A 20,423-nucleotide genomic window follows, 5' to 3' on the forward strand; every position below is an offset into this window, starting at 1 on the left:
ATTTACTATCGGGTGCTGAACAAGATCATTGTCCAGAATAGGTACTCGATCCCACGGATTGATGACCTTATGGACCAACTGAAGGGGGGAAAATATTTCAGCAAGATCGATTTGAAGTCAGGATATCACCACGTACCAATTGAACCCTTCGATGTGAGGAAGACTGCCTTCAAAGCCAAGGAGGGTCTTTTTGAATGGTTGGTTATGCCTTTCAGGTTGACGAATGCTCCTGCAACCTTCATGAGGCTAATGGATGAAATATTGCAACCATTCACCAACTCACTTGTAGTGGTATACTTGGATGACATCCTGATCTTCTTCCAGAGTTGGGAAGAGCACCTCCACCACATCCAACAGGTTCTCCAAACACTTTGGCAACACAAGTTATGTGTCAATTTGTAGAAATGCACTTTTTGCATGACCCAAGTTTAGTATCTGGGATACATTATTGATGAACGGGGGGTGCATGTGGATCCAGCCAAGATCCATGTCATTCGGGATTGGCCATATCCAACCACTCTGATAGAACTCCGCAGCTTTCTGGGTCTTGCCAACTTTTATCACAGATTCATGTTGGGATTTTCTCATATCACTTGGCCCTTGAGTCAAGTCACCAAGGGAGGAGCGAAAGGAAAATTCTTTTGGTCTGAATCTCAACAGAAGGCATTCACAGAGTTGAAACATCGCCTCTACTCGGCACCAGTGCTCGAATTACCATACTTGCAACAACCATTTGAGATCGAGACATATGCCTCTGACTATGCTATTTGGGCAGTCCTTACTCAACATAGGCAGCCAATGGCATATCACAGTGAGACACTTTCAGACACAGTGCAAAAGTATCCCACTTATGACAAAGAGATGTATTCCATTATGCAGGCCTGTCGACAATGAAAGCATTACATTTTGGGGAAGGAAACGGTCATCCACACAGACCATCGACCCCTGTAGTTCATACATATCCAAGGGAAGTTGCAAAATGATCGCCATGAGAAGTGGTCCACATACCTCCAACAATTCCATTTGAATATCAAGTATAACAAGGGCAGCACCAATAATTTTGTAGATTACATTAGTCGACCACCGATCATGGCGTTAACCACCATGCTCAACTCTTGTGGGCACAAGACTTCTAATTGGCCACTTCTCTACAAAAGTGACCCAGAATTCAGCCACACATACTAGACACTCTTGGAGGGTCAACATGTTCTAGATTTTCATCTCCACGATGCCCTGTTATGCCACCTGAGTCATCTTTGTGTTCCTTCAAGTGAGCGTGCCAAGATGATTTGGGAAGCACACTACAATAGGGCTGCTGGGCATTTTGGGGTCGAGAAAATGGTGGCAGTACTATAGAAGTATTTCTATTGGTCGAATCTTCAACAGGATGTGGGGAGGTACATCAGATCATGCATTGCCTATGCCATTGCCAAACTGAACATCAAGAAGCAAGGCCTCTATACTCTGCTACCTACCCCTACTTAACCTTGGGAATCCATCTCCATATATTACATGTCAGGCCTTCCTTCTACTAAGCACGAAAACGACTGTGTTTTTTTGGTTGTTGACAGGTTCTCAGAGATGGCCATTATGGCGCCCTACAAGAAGAATATCACAACATAAGCCACTACTAAACTCTTCTTTGAACGAGTGTGGGTACACTTTGGGATCCCATAGTTTATCATCTCAGATTGGGATAGCATGTTCCTCTATAGATTTTGGTCCAGTCTTTGGTCAATGCTGGACACCAAACTCACAAAGTCCACAACCTTCCATCCCCAAACTGATGGCGAGAAAGAGGTTGTCAATAGGATGATTATACACATTCTATGCATGTACAACTCAAAGCATCCACACACATGGGATGAGATCCTCTCCTCTGTTCAGCACATCTATAACTGGGCTCTCCACAACTCGACTGGCCACAACCCTTTTCAGGTGGGCTTTGGATTCCAGCCATTATGTCCTATTGATGTGGTCATGCCATTTGCAGCTACTCAGGCAGATTCAACTCATGTCCAGTCCGAAACAGATAAGGAAAACAGCTTCATTGAACACATCCAACATATCTGCCAGCAGGTCCACGACATTTTGGAGAAATCAAATGCCAAGTACAAGCAGTGACATGATCAACATCGGGTGCCACACAATTTTCAGGTGGCCGACAAAGTCTGGCTGCATTTGCAAAAGGAATTCCTTACCAGAGCCTATCGGAATCTCAAACCACTCTGATATGGTCCTTACACCATTACCAAGGTTGTGGGAGACAATGCATTTGAGCTCAGCATTGCCCCATTCCTTGGCCTACACCCAGTGTTCAATGTGGACCGCCTTCGGCCATACTTTCCACCATTACTAGACACATCCAACATTGCAAAGGAGCTCACACCAAAAAAGTTAAATCTAGATTGCATGGAATAAGTTGCAACTGATCGGATCATGGACAAACAAATCAAGCACACTTGCTAGCAAAAGATCCAACTTTATTGAGTTGTCAAAGCATGCTGAGTCCTTCACCAGGGCAAGTGGCTCACCAGGGAACAAGTTCAACAGAAGTTTCCTCATCTCATGGAGGAACTCAATGCAATGGTGATCATTGCTTCCTAAGCGGGGAGGAATGATCCAGGTGGATATGGTCGCCACCCGCCAATTCCACTTGGACCCCCACTATTATTTATTTTAGTTTTTCAGTTTCCTTAATTGTTGCACAATTTACTATTTTTAACAGTTTTTCGGGTCCTCAACTTCCGGAGCCGTTTTGAGGCCCTAAATGACGTTTTTTGGGAAACCTGGGAATAACATGGGTCCATGGACCGATGTTGTTTATCCCAAAGTTGTAGTCCTCGGATATATCTTTATAAAGAGGTATTGTGCATGTCAAACAGAGATTGTATGCCAAAGTTATGACCTCGGGAAGTTGATGTACCAATTTACCCAAAATGGGGCCCATAGTTTGGCGCTTCATCTCCTAGAGTTTGGGTTTTGGATGTTTAGGGTTTTCCATTATTTCTCAACAATAAATAGGCCTTTGAGCCTCATTGTAAGACAGTTCAGAGGCATGTAGCGCCACATCTCTCCTCAGAGATAAGCTACCATCACCTGAGCTGGTTTATTTCCATTTGTATTTGTAAGCATATTTCAGTATTTTACATTAATGAAATGAAGTATTATTTCTGCTGCATATCTGTATTTATGGTTAATGAAATGAAGTATTATTTCTGTTGCATCTCTATATTTATGGTTATCTCTGTAATGTGTTGCGTTCATGTTTAAATCCGGATCATGATAACTGAAATGAAAACTCCATAGGCCCACAATTTCAAAAACTAGAAGGAATATTGTTTGAACTCATTGCAAGGATGATCGACCCTATGAATGAAACCTTGAGTCTTAGTAGAAACTTTATGGTTGATGCAAATCTCATGCTCTTCAATGGTCATGAATATAGTTTTGATACTAATAAATTTGAATCTCTTTAGTGATCATGAAAATAGTGTGCTCTGCCTCACAATCAAAACAGTATTGAGGAATCCCAATATGTGAATCATTAGTGCTTCTACCACCTTCACACTTTTGGTGCTTCTGCCTCCTTTAGTGTCTCCAACTTCATCGCACAAAGAGAATTGAGCAAATACATGTGTTAAGTTACCAAACTCCTATTTCCATGTGGCATTTCCCTAACATGTAAACAAAATTGGAGCTAGTTTAGCATTTCCATAACATGTAAACAAAATGGAGCGATCTGAATGCATAAAAATTATTGAGTTCAATTATTTAGAAATAATAAAGTAGGGTTTCTAGTTGGATGATTTTGGCTATCTTCTAGTATTATGTATCTTTATGAAAGCTCAAATTCAACAACTTTAGAGAATTTGTAAGTGATTTTCATAGAACTTGGATAATTGAATTCCACTAATGACATATAAGATGGAAAATGGTTGGTTCACACTATTATGCACATGAAAAGCCACACATTATTTGTTTATGACCTATAACCATTTCTAGTCAACTTGCATGCCAAAGGTAATAAGACTAGCTTTGATGCAATTGGACAAAGGTAGGTATTATCATAGTCATAATCATTGCATACATATTTGAGATAAACACTTAGCAACACCAAAGAAAAGTATCTCAAACATATAAGGTAGTAATGGTTGGTTAATTATCAAACTTTTATGCACATGAAAAATCACACATTGATCACATATGGTATAAAACCATTTCTACTCAACTTCTGTGGCATAAACACCATAGATTATTTACACATCCATTAATTATTTCACCTCATTATTCAAAGAAGTAGGGACTAGCTGCTTTGTAGCTATCTCCATTGTTTTTTTTTTCCATATTCTTGAAGAGAGCAACTTATAGTCATTGAAAATAGTTAAATATAATAAACTAAAAAACATACATAAATTATGGTTATATATTTTAATATAGGTTGAATAGATCTATGCAGTAAAATGTTATATTATAATTTAATTTAATTGTAAACTAATTGACATTGTTTATTGTAAAAGTAAATATTAAAACATAAAAAAGTATCTAAGTAATTAAAAATGTTGTGTATTAGAACAATTAGGATAATTTTGGAACACAACTTAAGAGCTAAATTTGAAATTATAACACAACTTAAAAGCTAAATTTGAAATTATATATTAATTGATTTATGGAGAAAAAAACTAAATTTGGAATTATATTTTAATTGATTTAAAATTTTAAAAACTTAAATTTTACTTGATTGAATATTTTGTATTATAATGTAAAATAATAAGTGATTTTAAATAGATAAAAAAAAAAAAAAAAAATTAGAGTTTCCAATTTCTAAAAAAATGAAAGTTAAGTTAATGTTGTGTATTAGAAATATTAAGATAATTTTGGAACACAACTTAAAAGTTAAATTTGAAATTATATATTAATTGATTTAGGGAGGGAAAAAACTATATTTAGAATATTATTTTAATTGCAATTTCGACGACCTTTATAACTTCATTTTGTTGCTTTGATCCCCTGCCAAATCAGACAGTTTTCATAATTATGGATGGCTTCCTCTGGCTCTAGCGGAAACCTAGATGGATTCCTCTGCCTCTCGCAGAAATCGGGTGTGAGCTTGGGTATTTTGGTGTGCAAACTGGGCGAGCTATGGGGAATGGGGGTGATTGGGAAGAAATACCAGAGACACAACTTTCATAATTCAGAATAGTTTCCTCTGGCCCAGGGATAGCTTACATTGGCTCTGACCGCAACTCTCTGAGAGCTGGGTATTTCTGTGCACGAAATAGACGAGCTGTGGGAAATGGGGCAATAGGGGATAAGGCTGTGGGAGGGAATTTTAAATTGAGTCTCGAGCCCCTCCCGATACAGGCTGTCCAGAGTATAGCGCAGAGATTTGACTTGAGAATCACGTCTCTGTCTATGTAAATGGTGAGTAACGGAGACGGAGGAGGGCCCCGCTATCCACGTCCACAGGCCCAACGAATATGCAATCGAGTTAAGCTCGGCGCATCTTGCCAACTGAATAAGGCATCGCTCCGGTAAGAGAATTGTACGACACTACCAGCTGTTGCATGCCATTCTGATTGCCTGCATTAGGAGGTATTGAACCTGTGAATTTGTTTTGGGACAGGTCAACGATCCTTAAATTTCCTTCGGGAAATTGGCTGTTGGTGGAGAACAGGGCACTTATAGGGCCTGTCAACTGGTTTGAATGGAGATCCAGAGTGCTGAGATCTTGCAGGTTGCGTATCTCCTCTGGCATCGTCAATGTCAATGTGTTGTTCGACAAGTTGAGAAAGCCTAATTCCGTCATGCTGCCCAGCCATGGCGGTGTGGTACCCGGGGGTTTGTTGCTTGATAAATCAAGCAGACAAAGACGCCCCCGGCATCGTGGACAAGCACTCGGGAATACTTCCCTCAATGCCGCAACCAGCAAGGGAAAGCTGATACAATCCAGGGAGCTTCGATAGCATTGTGGGCACGTTCACCAACTTGAAATCATTGAATGAAATATCCAACGTTTGCAAACCAGAAATTTCTGATAATTCCGGCGGAAGGCTCCCCGAGATACTGTTGTGAGTCAAAAGGTTCCTACATACTTGGGAATCGAACCCGACAGCCTTTTATCGGAGGCTCGTCAGCTCACCCCATGAAGCAGGAATGAGGCCGCCGATCATGTTATTTGCTATGGAAAGGCGCTTCAAATTAAGCTCTGTCCAATACAGATGCGTCGAACGCTCTGTCAAAGCATAATAAGTATATAAACTATGTCAAGAACTCCTCTTAAATATTAAGTACGGAGAGTATGTCCAAAAGTTATCTTTTATATATAAATAAATGGGAAGTGGGGGATAGGCTTCTAGTGATTCATAATAAAACATTATTAAATTTTACATAAATATTTAATATTAAGTTTTATATAAGTTATTAATTTATGTATAAAATATATTTATAGGTTGATTGGATTAATAATTTTCAAACATTAAGCTTTTGACTTAACAAGTTGATGAGATATTTTAAGCTTTTAACATAACAAATTAATAAGACATTTTGTCCTAACTATCTCCAGAATTACCACTTAAGTCAAAATGCACTACAAAATATTCCATTAATTTCTATTCAACAATACAGATATCCTATGAAATAAGCACTCGTGAATTTCCACTAGAGCAACACTTCCCATCGTTGGGTAATACCTGCACAAGAACATATGAAATGTGTGTCAGCCATATCTACATGTATGTTCAATCATTCCACCTAACGAAGGCAATAAATGACACCATTCAACTACTAAATGCAACAAATAACACCAACCATTTCAATTCAGGAATTAAACACAAGAAAGCACAAGGATCAACCATGAAAGTTTATCAGCCATTGGATGATGTACAAATCAATTCGGAACACACATTTGAATTTGGGAGATGGTAATCCATGCCAATCTTCCCTACCTATCAAATTCAACATAAAAGAAACTATAAAACAACCTCAACCCTTACTGAGTTGCATTTGAAACATTCATTCTACTCGTCAACTGCTAGAGACATATAATCAGAGTGTGTGCATGGTGTTATTAGATTTAATTTTGTTGAATAGTGTTATCACGATGATTTTGTTGTTGTTAATTTTGTTTACTTTTGTTGTTGCTATTATTTAATTTTGTTGTTGTTAATAAGGCTACAATAAAAGATGAATTAAACAAGAGATCCAATAAACATCTATGATGTCCATGGTTGGGGTAAACCGATGGGTACACTCGCACCTACGGCTTCTTCGAACAAGGAATACAGCTAGGGTTTCATTATCTGCAGTAATTCACACAAGACCTGTTGTTTTGTGTTGTCTTCCTCACCGTTAATGGTTGGATGCTTTTTGTGGTTTCCGTTGTCAGCTATTGCCTTCCGCTACCGCCGGCTTTGTTGCGGGATGTCGAACATGGAGCTCAAAGAAGTGGACTACTTCGCCAACCCTAACCCCTATGCTTCTATCTGGCGAAGCCCTAACCCTATGTCGGTTTCCTCACCTGTTGGTTATCAGGACCTGTCTATTCCGCTCATCTTCGTTTCGCCCCCTGTCGTTTCACTCCTTGGTCCATCTACTTCCAGTGTCCCCTTCGCCACTCTTTCCATTGACTCCCCAGACCTCGACTGCCCTCCCCTCTCGCCGGCAACACTCCATCTACTAACCTCCTGCACGTCATCATCCCCCCCTTTTGAGCCATCACCATCCGATAGTTTGGTACATTCGACTCCCTTTGCGCTTCCCTCCTCTGCAGGTTTCGAATCAGCTTCCGAAATCGTCTTGCCTACATCCTCTTCTCCTACCACTCCTGTTGCAGCGCTTGTATCCTCATCCACCCCCTCCGGCTGCTTTGAAACCTCGGTCATCAAAGTCTGGCACTCAACTAAGCAGTCCCAATAGGAGCTCCAGGGCTCTCCGGACCCCTTACAGGATCATCTGACTGTGCCACAATCAGGGAAGTTAAAAATGAAGTGTGTGAAGTCCACGAGTAAGGACGTGACCCTCAAATTTGGGGAAAGGATTAATGTGGGGGAAGTTGTCGACATAGCTGGTAGGGTTCTTATTGATAGGGTTCGGGGCCGCACCTATTCTGCTGAGAGGCTCAGACTCTGGGTCAAGGAGATTTGGGGAAACATATTCAAGGACCTCCCAGAGGTGCAAACGTTGGCTCGAGGATGGTTCACGCTCCATTTTCAGTAGGAGGAATACACTAATTGGGCACTTACCAGATATTGGCACATAGAGATGGCACCGGTCATGCTAAAGCGCTGGAGCCCGCTCTTTGATCTAGAGCGGGAACAAATTGGAGTTGGACCACTATGGGTTAGGCTTCCTGGTCTTCCCCTGCACTTTTGGTCCGAAGATATATTCATTCGCATTGGCAATGCACTCGACACCTATCTGGACTACAACAAATCATACATCAAATCCGGAAACTAGTCTCTGGCTTGCATACTGGTCTACTTGGATACTAGAGAAGGGTTGGAGGAAAAAATCACACTGCAGTGGAAGAATTTCACCAGGATACAAATATTGGACTACGAAGGAGTGTCGTTCAAATGTCGTAGGTGCCATAAGGTTGGGAACCTCTACAAGGAATGTCCATTGGTTTGTAAGGCTTCCCCCCCAACTAAAGAAGCATAAGACAATACGGTTAGGGCATCAACAACCATTCTTGAGCAGACTCCTCCAACAAATGCTCCTTTGCCAAAGAAGGGATTATCGTCTCAGATGCCATCCTCGAGTAATCCCCGGCCTCCCTTCTCGCCGATGACAAGATTAAGGGTTGTTGCTAAGGCTACTCGATCCTTGGGTACTCCTCCTCTCCCTTGCTCTGTTTCTGCATCTTCTTTTTCATGCTCTGCACAACATTTTCATTTTGCATCTGCATCTATAACGGATTTTTCCCTCACTCCATCCCTTGCTCCCTTGTCTCCCATCTTCCGGTCAACTCTACTACTCCACCCTCTATCCCTGGCCTGGAGCATTCTCCCCCTCATGCTGCTTCTTTGATCATCTCTGGACACACGCACCCCTACAACCTCCGTCCCTGTTCATCCCACCCTCCAGAGGCCATTGTGAACTCTGGGTTGGGTCTAATTTCCCCTTCCTGTGCTCCCAAATCCTCCAAGGGGCGTAAATCTCATTTGTCAAAGGCCATCCTTCAAGCTGGGGTCGAAGTGGCTTCCAACAGACAATCCTCTCTCGGCTGGGTACTTAGAGCACAGACTACCCTCCCTCTGTCTCCCCCATGAAGTGGCTTTCATTTAACTGTCAAGGTCTAGCTAGCCCTCCCAAAAAACTAGCCCTCAGACAATTATTTGAATCTGAGCTTGTTGACATTATTTTTCTGCAAGAAACCCTTGGGTTGGGTGATCAAATTATTCTCGTGCTTCAATCATTGAAACCGGGATGGACTTTCCAATCCCTAGATGTCATGGGGCAATCGGGTGGGCTGGCCCTGGGTATTAATCCTTGCACTATACATCTCAAGGCCTCCTAGGGTGGCACCGGATTTATCGACGTGGACATTTTCTCCTCGAACCTAGGCATGGATCTCAATATTGTTAATATTTATGAACCTTGTCATCATAGAGAGGCCTTTTGGAATCACCTCCTAAATCTCTCCATTATCAACTCTAATAATATCGTTTTGGGAGGAGATTTGAACTTCTCCATTGGCTTTGGGGAATCTTGGGGAAGTAATGCACTCACAGAATTGGGGAGGCTGCCCTGGCCAGGCATTTGGATCGCTTCCTCATAAAGGATACACTGCTGAGAAGATTATCACTTTACAGACAATGGGTTGGTTCTAGAGGTATATCGGACCACTCCCCCATCTTCATGGAGATCTCCGGCCCTTTTCAGAAGCCAAGGGAACCCTACAAATTCAACTCCTCTTAGCTAACAGACCCCTCATACATTCACTTGGTCAACAGTTACTAGCTTTCTCACCCACCATCCTCGGGGAGAACCATTGCGGAGGGTTTCTGTGACAACCTTCTTGAGATCAAGCGATTATCTATTAAATGGGCCAAGGATAAAAGAGATCGGGATGAAGAGTCTCTCAGAACCATCGAACAGACTCTGGCTAATCTTTTGGACAAACAGGGATGGGGGTTCACATCTATGGAGGCAAAGTTCCACCTCATTGACTTGGAAGAGCAGTGTTCTAAGATTTTGAAAGAGAGGGAAGAAACCTAGCACCTCTGGAGTCGGGCTATATGGTTACAAGCTGGGGATGAGAATACAAAGTTTTTCCACAACTTTGCAAAGGGAAGGAAAGTCAACAACACTATCTGGCACATGCCTATGGAGGACGGGAGTTTGGAAACCTCTTTTAATCAGTTGACTCATCTAGGTAACTCTCACTTCCAAAAACTATTCAAGGCTCCTCCTGGTGCCACACTCGCTGATATTGTTCAGATAGCAGGACATTTCCCTTGGTTTTTTGACTTGAATGAGGCTGAGGAGCTCATCTCCCCTGTTACAATGGGTGAATTGGAAAGCACTTTAAAATGGTTTAAAAAAGATAAGAGTCCAGGGCCTGATGGATGGACTATTGAGTTCTATCTTGCCTTTCATGAGACTATTGGACAGGATCTTCTCAAAGTGGTGGAGGAATGCAGGACATCTGGGCGCATGTATGAGGCCATTAATTCCACTTTCATTGCCCTTATTCCCAAATCTGACTCCCCCTCATCGTTCAATGATTTCCGACCCATTTCACTTTGTAACTGTCTCTACAAGATCATCGCCAAGATCATAGCCAATCACTCAAACCCATTCTATCCTGTCACATATACATTGAACAATTTTCTTTCCTTCATAACGAAAAAATCCATGAGGCTATTGGCTCAGCGCATGAAGCCCTACATTCCATGAAAACTAAAAAACTCAAGGGGGCCATTCTCAAAATTGACCTCGCTAAAGCTTTCGACTGGGTTAGCTGGCTCTATATTAAAATGATTCTCACCCACCTGGGCTTTCCTCTTCCCTTCATTGATTGGATTATGTGCTGCATCACCTCGGCCTCCTTCAGTGTCCTGATTAATGGCTCTGCATCATACTTCTTTCATGTTGAACGTGGTCTAATGGAAGGCCTAAACAGACTCATTGCATCTACCAAGCAGGATGGGTGATTATAGGGACTCAAAATATCTGATCAGTGCTTCCTCACTCACCTACTCTTTGTAGATTATGTGCTCATTTTCCTTAATGGAAGTATAAGGGATACTTCCACCTTTTTTGATATTCTCATGCTCTTCGCCAAGGCCACAGGTATGGAAGCAAACCATTTAAAATCCACTATTACTCTCTCTGATTGTACTCCACATGAAGCAAGGGTTGCACAACAAAAATTTCCTTTTTAGAGCCATCACCTGGAGGATGGACTCAAATATTTGGGTTTTGGATCAAACCACATTGCTACAAGATTTCTAACTGGATTTGGCTTGTGGTCAAGATCGAAAAACGCTTACTCAATTGGAACCACAGATTCCTCTCTAGAGCTGGCTGATTAGTGCTCATTAAATCAGTCTTAGAGGCTACACCTATTTATTGGATGTCTCTAGCTTGGATTCCTAAAGGAATCTTATCCCGGATACAAAGGATATGCTGCATATTCCTTTGGAATGGTTATAAGGAGGGAAATCCATTTTCCTGGGTGGGATGGAATCATATTGCTATACCAAAGAAATGGGGTGGTTGGGGCCTGAAGGACTTATCCGCCTTTGCACATGCACTTGCTGCCAAGATGGGTTGGATTATTCTCACCTCTAAAAGCCTCTGGACTGATGTTATCTATCATAAATATATCTGGCCCCATCAGCTTATGGATTGGATACGTTTGCCCATTTGGTAGCGATATGGGATATCCATGGTCTGGCGAGTGATATTACACACTTTTCCTACTATCAGAAATGGACTAGCATGGTGAATCAATGAAGGCACATATGTTCGCATTGGCTTGGACCCCTGGTCAGGATATGGGAATATGTTTTGATTATCACTAGGCCTTATTCATCTACTCAATAACAAGAACATTAATGTGATTGCACATGTTTCCGATCTGGAGAATAGTACTATCTTTGCACAAGCTTGGTTAACATCAGAACAATTAGGCATCCCTGCGCAATGGCAGCTTGACTGGGAAGGATATATTGCTTCCCTCACTGAATATCACATCTATATTAAAGAAGGAGTTGTTGAGCTCATCTGGACCCCTGCAGAACATGGCACATACTTCCCAAAGGTGGACTATCCCATCATCCACTCCACACACAGACCGCTTGTCCTCTTGGATTGGTGGGGAAAGATATGGAAGCTCAAAGCGCCTCCGAGAACAAAGCTCTTTATGTGGAATTTCATTCGAAATAAGACTCCTACTGGTAATAACTTATTGCATCAATCTTTCCATGACCCTACCTGGTGTGTGCTCTGTCATCAGGCAGAAGAAACCAACAAACACCTTTTCTTATCTTGCCCGATGGTAGTTCAACTTTGGAATCAAGTCCTAGATGCGCTATCTCTATCTATCAGATGGCATGGACAATCTGTAATTGATGCTTGGGACCTCTGGCATGCTGAAAATTGTGATGAAAAAGTTCACTACCTTCCCCTTCTTGTTTGTTGGTCCATTTGGCTGACAAGGAATGGGATCATATTCAGGGAAAAATTGGCTAGATGGCCATACACCACTGCAAAAATCATTGTTGCATACCATGAAATACCGAATGATGATCACACATTTGTGGGTCGAGTAGTCACTCCAAAAACCATTGATCATTCTATTCCCTAGGCCTTTTTCAATGGAGCAGCTCAAGCACAGGGATGTGGTGGGGGAATTTTATTTCATCTATCTGAAAACCACCATTTCAAAATTCAAATGGGGTTAGGAGTGGGAACAAATAATTTTGCAGAACTGATTTCCCTCAGACATCTCTTACACTTTGCACTGGCACATGCATGCAATCATATTCAGATTTTCGATGACTCAAAAATCATCATCAATTGGTTCAATAACATTTCTGCATGTCATGTGCACTCACTCAGGAACATATTGGATGAAATTATGATCTTAAAAGCACAATTTAATTTAGTTTCATGTCATCATATTTATAGGGAACGTAACTCGACTGCTGACAAACTTTCCAAGGAGGCTACGACACATCCCAGAGGCCTGTGGTTAATACAGGAGTAGATTGGAGAGGAACAATACCAGTACTATCACCAACCCTATATTGATAGGGCATATCCAAGGGCTGTCAGGCCCTAAGTTATTTTGCAATTTTCAGCAGTGTTTATTACAACTACTTGTTGATGATATGTATATATTTTTCTTCCTGCGTGGCAATATATGTACAGAACTATTATTTTTGCATGGCTTCGGTCATATGTTTTCCAAAATCTACTAGAAGGCTACGACCAACAGACTGCATATGCCACAGACATCTACTACATGTAATTTTTCACACTAATGAAAAGTTACGATTTTTCCTCGGGGAAAGAAAAATAAAAGATACCTTGTTATTCAGAGGATAAATTATTTGTAAGAGTACAAATACATAAAATATTACAAAACAAAGACCTCTGGGTAACCAAAACGAAACAATCGCAGAGGAAGCTGAAAGGAAAATAAAACAACCTTGGCACTAAACAACCCAGGTACCATCACCGAGAGTTTGAGAGTAAATACATAGATTCACAACTTTTTTGAGGGAAAAAACAAAAATATGAGAAAGGAGCATTCCCAGAATGTTTACACAATAATATATCACCTATATGAAGAAAAAACAAGAACTATGTAATTACATGCCCAATTCTACATAGATTGTTCACCAATTACCATTATAGATAATATGCAGTCACACAATAATATATCACTTGTATAAAGAAAAAACAAGAACTGTGTAAGTACATGCCAAATTCTACATAAATTTTTCACCAATTACCATTGTAGATAATATGCATTGATACAAAAAGAAGATTGGGAAAAAAAAAACAAATCTTTTAACGAGAATTTCATGGTAAATCTGCAAGTTGTTGCAGCCATGCCAAGAGTTACTAGTGTAGCTTGTATTAGGAACATGAGGAGGCGAGGGACCAAGGGGGGCCAATTGCGATGCAGTTCATCAAATGAGGACATGGGGGATGATGCGAATGCTCCCAGTTATCCCAACAATGTCATTGAGAATGAAAATGTGGAGACAGGTCATGTTGTCTCACCATCAACCACAAACCACCATCAACCATAGTGCAAGGTGCAAGTTTAATAAAGAAGATCAGTGCCATAAGAGGTGGGACGAAGGAATACATGTTGGATGAAATTAACGCTATAGAATTTAGGGGATATTCAATTCTTTCCTCTGCAAAAAAATATGTGATTATTGCCTCAAACATACATTATTGGATAAATGGGATGACTCATACAAAGCATAGAGGCTTTGTTACAATTATGATTGAAGAGGAGGAGGGCGAGGTGGTTCAGTGGTGTAAGGAGATGGCCCAATTAAGACATGGGTTAGAGTTTATACAACTTAAATCCACAGTAGCTCAAATCTATTAGGGGATGCCAAACCCCTTCAAAGATGGGTTTCCTGGTAAATCATGATGGAGTGGTTTTAAAAGAGGCATCCATACCTCGTGTTATGTACAAATGAGGGCCTTGAAAAAGACATGGCTTTAAATATACGCCCTACAATTGTGTCCAATTTCTATAACACTCTTGTTGATGCATATGAGAAACACTCATATGCCATAGACCATATATGGAACTGTGATGAAATAGACTTATAGGAAGGAAGGAATTGTGGTATGTTGGTAATTTCCAAGAAAGGGAGCAAAAATGTGCCTAATATTTTTCTTGAGAGCAGGGAGTGGATCACTATTTTTTGTTATGTCAATCCAATTGGTTCTGAATAATAAGAATGTAGTCAATTACAAATATTCTTTATTGTGATCAATCTCAAACTATTTTCTCCTACTATTCTTATTGTCACCCTTATTAGTTTTGTCATATTTTCATATCGATTATATGAAAAGGACAATTGGAATTGTAAACCATTTAAATCTTTAGCTCGAGCTTTTGTAGTAAACATCATACCTCTCTTTCTCTCCAATATTAATAAGTTGAATTACTATAACACAAAAATCAATGTACATTGCTAATAAGTTTGTGTGCTTACACTAAAATCAATGCACATTGTTAATCCAATCAATTTAAAATTAATGTACCATCATACATCCAATCACATCAAATCAGAAATCAACATCTACACTGAAATCAATGCATCTAATGCAAGCAATCAAATAAGATTAGAAAACAACTTCTACACTCAAATCAATGCAAATGCAAACAATCGAATAAGATTAGAAATCAACATTTGCACTCAAACCAGTGCATCTAGTGCAAGTAAGCAAATAGGATCAGAAACCAACATCTACACTGAAATAAATGCATTTAGTGCAAGCAATCAAATAGGATTAGAAATCACCATCTACACTGAAATCAATGCATTTAGTAAAACCAATCAAATAGTATTAGAAATCATTTACATTGAAATCAATGCATCTAGTTCAAGCAATCAAATATAATTAGAAATCAACATCTACATTAAAATCAATGCATCCAGTCCAAGCAATCAAATAGGATTAGAAATCACCATCTACACTAAAATCTATGCATTTAGTGCAAGAAATCAAGTCCCTCCCTCTCTCCATCTCTCTCTTCTTCCCTCTCTTCACCTTCCATCAATATCTCTATATCCCTTTGTCTCTCTATATCACCACAAAAACATACACTCTCTTTCGCCAATCTATCTATCTATCCCTCCCTCCTCATCTCCCTCTCTCTCTCTCTCTCTCTCCCCCTTCTCTCCATTTCCCCTGCTTCTCTCTCTTTCCTCCTGAAGTCCTCTCTCCCTCTCTCTCCATCTTCCTTATCACTCCCTCTCTCTCTCTCCACCTTTCTCTTTCTATGTATTTCTTCTTACTTTCCTCTCTATCCCCCTCTAACTTCATCTCTCTTTCCCTCCCTCTCTCCACTCTCTCACATCCTCTCTCTTCCTTCCCCTCTCTCTCTCTCTCTCTCTCTCTCTCTCTCTCTCTCTCTCTCTTTACCCTCCGACTCTGTTATTATATGCCTCCCTCTCTCCTTCTCTCTCCTTTTCTCCCCCCTTCTCTCCATCTCTCCTTTTTTGTATCTTTATCTCACCCCCAAACATACACACTCTCTCTCCATCTCTCCCTCTCTCTCTCTACTTCTAACTCTCTATTTCTTTCTTATTCCCTCCCTCTCGCCCCCTCCAACTCCATCTCTCTATCCCTCCCTCTTTGCTCCTCTCTAACTCCCTTTCTCCTCCTCTCTCTCATTCTTATTCTCTCTCCCTTTCTCTCCTACTTCCATATCTCTTCCCTCATCACTATCTCTCTCTCTCTCTCTCTCTCTCTCTCTCTCTCTCTATCTTTTCCCTTCAATCCTCTATCTTAGCCCATCACTCTCCTCCTCTCTCTCATCCTCCCTCTCTCTCCATTTCTCTCCTACCTCCCTCTCTCTTCCCCCATCACTCTCTCTCTCTCTCACACACACACACATCCTCTTTATCTCACTCTATTTTCCCTCCAATCCTCTCTCTTCCCCCATCATTCTCTCTCCAAATATGTTACTTATCCCTCCCTCTCTCCTTCTCTCCCCCCTTATCTCCTTCCTTGTCTCTTTATCTCACCCCTAAACATATACACTCTCTCTCCATATCTCCTTTGTCACTCCCTCTCTCTCTCCACTTCTTAATCTCTATGTATTTATTCTTCCCTCCCTCTCTTCCCCACCAACTCCATCTCTCTATCCCTTTCTCTTTCCTTCTCTCTCTCAAGTCCTCTCGCTCATCCTTCCTCTCTCTCCCTTTCTTTCCTACCTCCCTCTCTCTTCCCCATCTCTCTCTCTCTCTGCCCTCCAATCCTCTCATTATCCCCCTCCCTCTCTCCTTCTTTCTCTCCCCTCTCCATACTTGTGTCTCCCTCTCCCTCTCTTACCCTTCTCTACCTCTCTCACTCATCTCGTTCTCACTCTCTTCATTCCTCCTCTCCTCTCTCCTTTAGTTTATCTCCATCTCTCCCTTGACTCCCCCTAGCTCTCCACGTCTATCACTCTATGTCTTTGTTCTTCCCTTTGATATATATCTAAATTTAATATATATCATAATATATTAATATATATTATAATATAAAAAATTTAATGTTGTATTAATCTAAAGTTATTAAATTTAATAATATTAATATTATAATACATTAATATGAATATTAGATTTAATAATAATAATAATAATATTAAAAATATTAATATTATAATATATTAATATGAATATTAGATTTAATAATAATAATAATATTTTAATATTAATATTATGGTTAATAATGTTTTTTTTGCATGGTATTTATAGTAATTTGGCCCATGGTGTTTGGCCCATAGGCTTCACGTAAATAAAACCTCTTTTTTGAGTGTTCATAAATACAAAGTGGATTATGGACTAAATATAAAAAGAGGTTTATTTATATTTTTATTTATTTACCATACCTCTTTTATTTACCATGTTATTTGGCCCATAGGCTTGGTGTATAATTAGATGTTGATTTCTAATCTTATTTGATATATTTTTATTTATTTACCATACCTCTTTTATATTTATTTATTTACCATACCTCCAGTTTATTTATATTTTTATTTATTACCATATCTTTTTTTTGTGTTCGTAAACTTCTTTATATTTAAAATTTATATTGTGCTTATACATTGATTTTTAAATAGGGCGGACATTAGATTAAAAAGTTAAATGTTAAACATTACATGTTAAATGTTTACGTTTAGGGAAAAAAGAAATATTAAAAGAATTTGGAGCAAGATTTTCCTTCTTTCTATTAAATTAACCTTTTCCCTTTTATTTAAGAAATGACATTGACTTTAGTAGAGTAAAATTGTTTAAAATTTTACTTAATTGGGAATTTTAATGTGGTAATTTTTTTTGTTAAAGGTAAATTTATGATCCATTAAAATTCACATATATGATAAAAGAAGTATTAAAAGCATGGGGATAATTTACTATCCATTCAAATAAATAGTTATATTTTAATAATTAATCTTAGTATATTAATAAGATTAAAAAATTATATATAATTTAAAATTGGCCGACATTAACTAAAATCATTTTTATTATTTTTTGAGAACATGACATACTTACACATCGGAATCATACTGAACTATAAAATGCATAGGCAATAATAATAAAAGTCAAAATTAAAATCAAAGCCACATCAACAAAATTTCAATATCTTTATACGTTGACCAGGTTACTCATTCTTAAATTTTCTTTTTAAATGCCATTATTAATTTAAATACACAACAATTATAAATCCATTGGATCAACTACAAATTCAGACATAGTATATAAGATTGGCAGAAAGTCAATATGACTTTAGATCCATCAGCGGCCATGGAATACGAGAAAACACAAAAGTCTAAAAGACGTAACCAACCTGGCATAGTTTCGACGGTCTCGAACCGATAGAAGAATGTGAATGCATTAGCAAGCAGGAAGAGGATCTCCACAAATTCCACTGTTATCAGAGTACGAACACATGGGGAACCTTCGAAGTGTTGGAAATAATAATTACTCCTCCATGGAGTTCAGTCTCGATAAAGTGGACCAGGATAACAAGTGTCCCGCGATCAGTTCAACTTTGCCTTTTTGGTTTGGCGCCGTTGATTTTTCGTTTTTTAGTTACAACGTCTACTAACTTTGACTGTGATGAACTGCACGTGCTTGAAGCCTTATTATTAGTTTGGTGGGCATCCAATGCAACGAAATTTGACTTTAAAGAACCGGGCCGCCTCGCACACTGGACTATTAATAGTTAATAGGGTTCGTCTTTTCTGTGTCGAGAATAAGCGTGCAGCGAATGAGACGAAATTTTCAATCGAAAAACGCACAGGTAGGTAGTTATGGGCGTAATTCTGAAATAATCAGAAATATTGTTATGTGAGTTAAAGATACGTGCTTGAATTTATGGAATAAATTCTCTGCAGGAAAGACAGGAAAGACGGATAAAGATGTGTATGGAGACTACTTCGAAAGCTCTGTCCAAACATAATAAGTATATAAACTATGTCAAGAACTCCGTCCTCTTAAATAGTAAGTACGGAGAGTATGTACAAAAGTTATATTTTATATATATATATATATCAGAAGTGGGGACATGATTTTATTAATTCATGAAGAAATCATAATAAAATATTAATAAATAGTATATAAATAGTTTTTTTTTCAAGTACTTCAAAAAAAACATGATTTATATACATATATAAGATATTTACATAGAGGAAAAACTGATAAACAGCACAATTGAAAGCATAGTATCTAAACTCTCTGATAAAGAAATTATCAAAAGCATAGACAGATAATGTTAAGCCAAAAACTCATGGAAATATGAACTGGACCATCCTAGAATTAGCCATCCCATCCAAAAAAGAGAAAAATCATGGAGGAAAGACCGACATACCTTTTATGAAGAGGAAATAGTCTATGGAGTATAGGAAGACAAAAAACCAAAAAAGGAACTAGGTACCTGGAAGGGAGAAATCTTCTATCTGATATGTTGTAGATTCCATTTGTATCTCCATTTTCCATGTACCAGGCTGAATTGTGAGGCCCTTCTTTGACAGTACGTTCGCCCGAGAATTCTGAGACCTGTCCACATGATTGATTGAGTAATCCTTTTTGCTGTTCCATAACATTTTAATCATGTTCATCCATCCAGATAACAAAGGATTGTTAATGGATAATTTCCCTGAAGCCTGTTCTATAATGATTTTGGAATCCCCATATATCTGAAGGATTTGAATATTCAGGAAGGAGCTGAACTGAAGGAGGCCCGCCAATGCCATAGCTTCGGCCTTATTGTTTGAACCATTACCACCATTCCAATAAATGGAGAAGTGTTGATCTTCATTCATCGATATGAAACAACCACAAGCACATGAACCCTGTTGTGCAGCTCCATCGAAAAAAGCTCGCAGATAACTCATCGAAATCTTCCTCTGATACTCTGTATTTCTGGATTTGCTTGAGGACAACTTCTTAGGGATAGAATTATACAATGTGATAATCTGCTCAAAAACAGGGTTTTGATCTTCTATCCCATCTCGGAATATTATTTTATTTCTTCGCTTCCAAACTGTCCATAAGAGGAGAAGAGGGATTGATCTGAAAGATGCATTATGTGAGCTCCACCAGCATAAAGCCTCTTGAATAGCTGTGTGATCCACCAAACTGAAACCAATGAAAACTGCTAGATCCCTCCATAACTGATAAGTGAAGCTGCAGGTAAGGAATATGTGATTATTATTTTCTTCC

At 39.3% G+C, this 20,423-nt stretch overlaps 1 protein-coding gene across 1 annotated transcript; it reads right to left on the reverse strand.

The window, feature by feature from the left end:
* Positions 1 to 19,627: 19,627 nt before the first annotated feature.
* LOC149144324 (uncharacterized) lies at positions 19,628 to 20,095 on the reverse strand. Its single transcript, XM_089452127.1, has one exon. It carries the CDS (start codon positions 20,093 to 20,095, stop codon positions 19,628 to 19,630), a length of 468 nt encoding a protein of 155 aa, XP_089308253.1.
* Between the last annotated feature and the right edge of the window lie 328 nt (positions 20,096 to 20,423).

The sequence above is a fragment of the Pinus tabuliformis genome, chromosome X, assembly GCF_031772625.1.
Source record: "Pinus tabuliformis cultivar Carrire ecotype Pingquan chromosome X, CPIR1, whole genome shotgun sequence".
NCBI lineage: Eukaryota > Viridiplantae > Streptophyta > Pinopsida > Pinales > Pinaceae > Pinus > Pinus tabuliformis.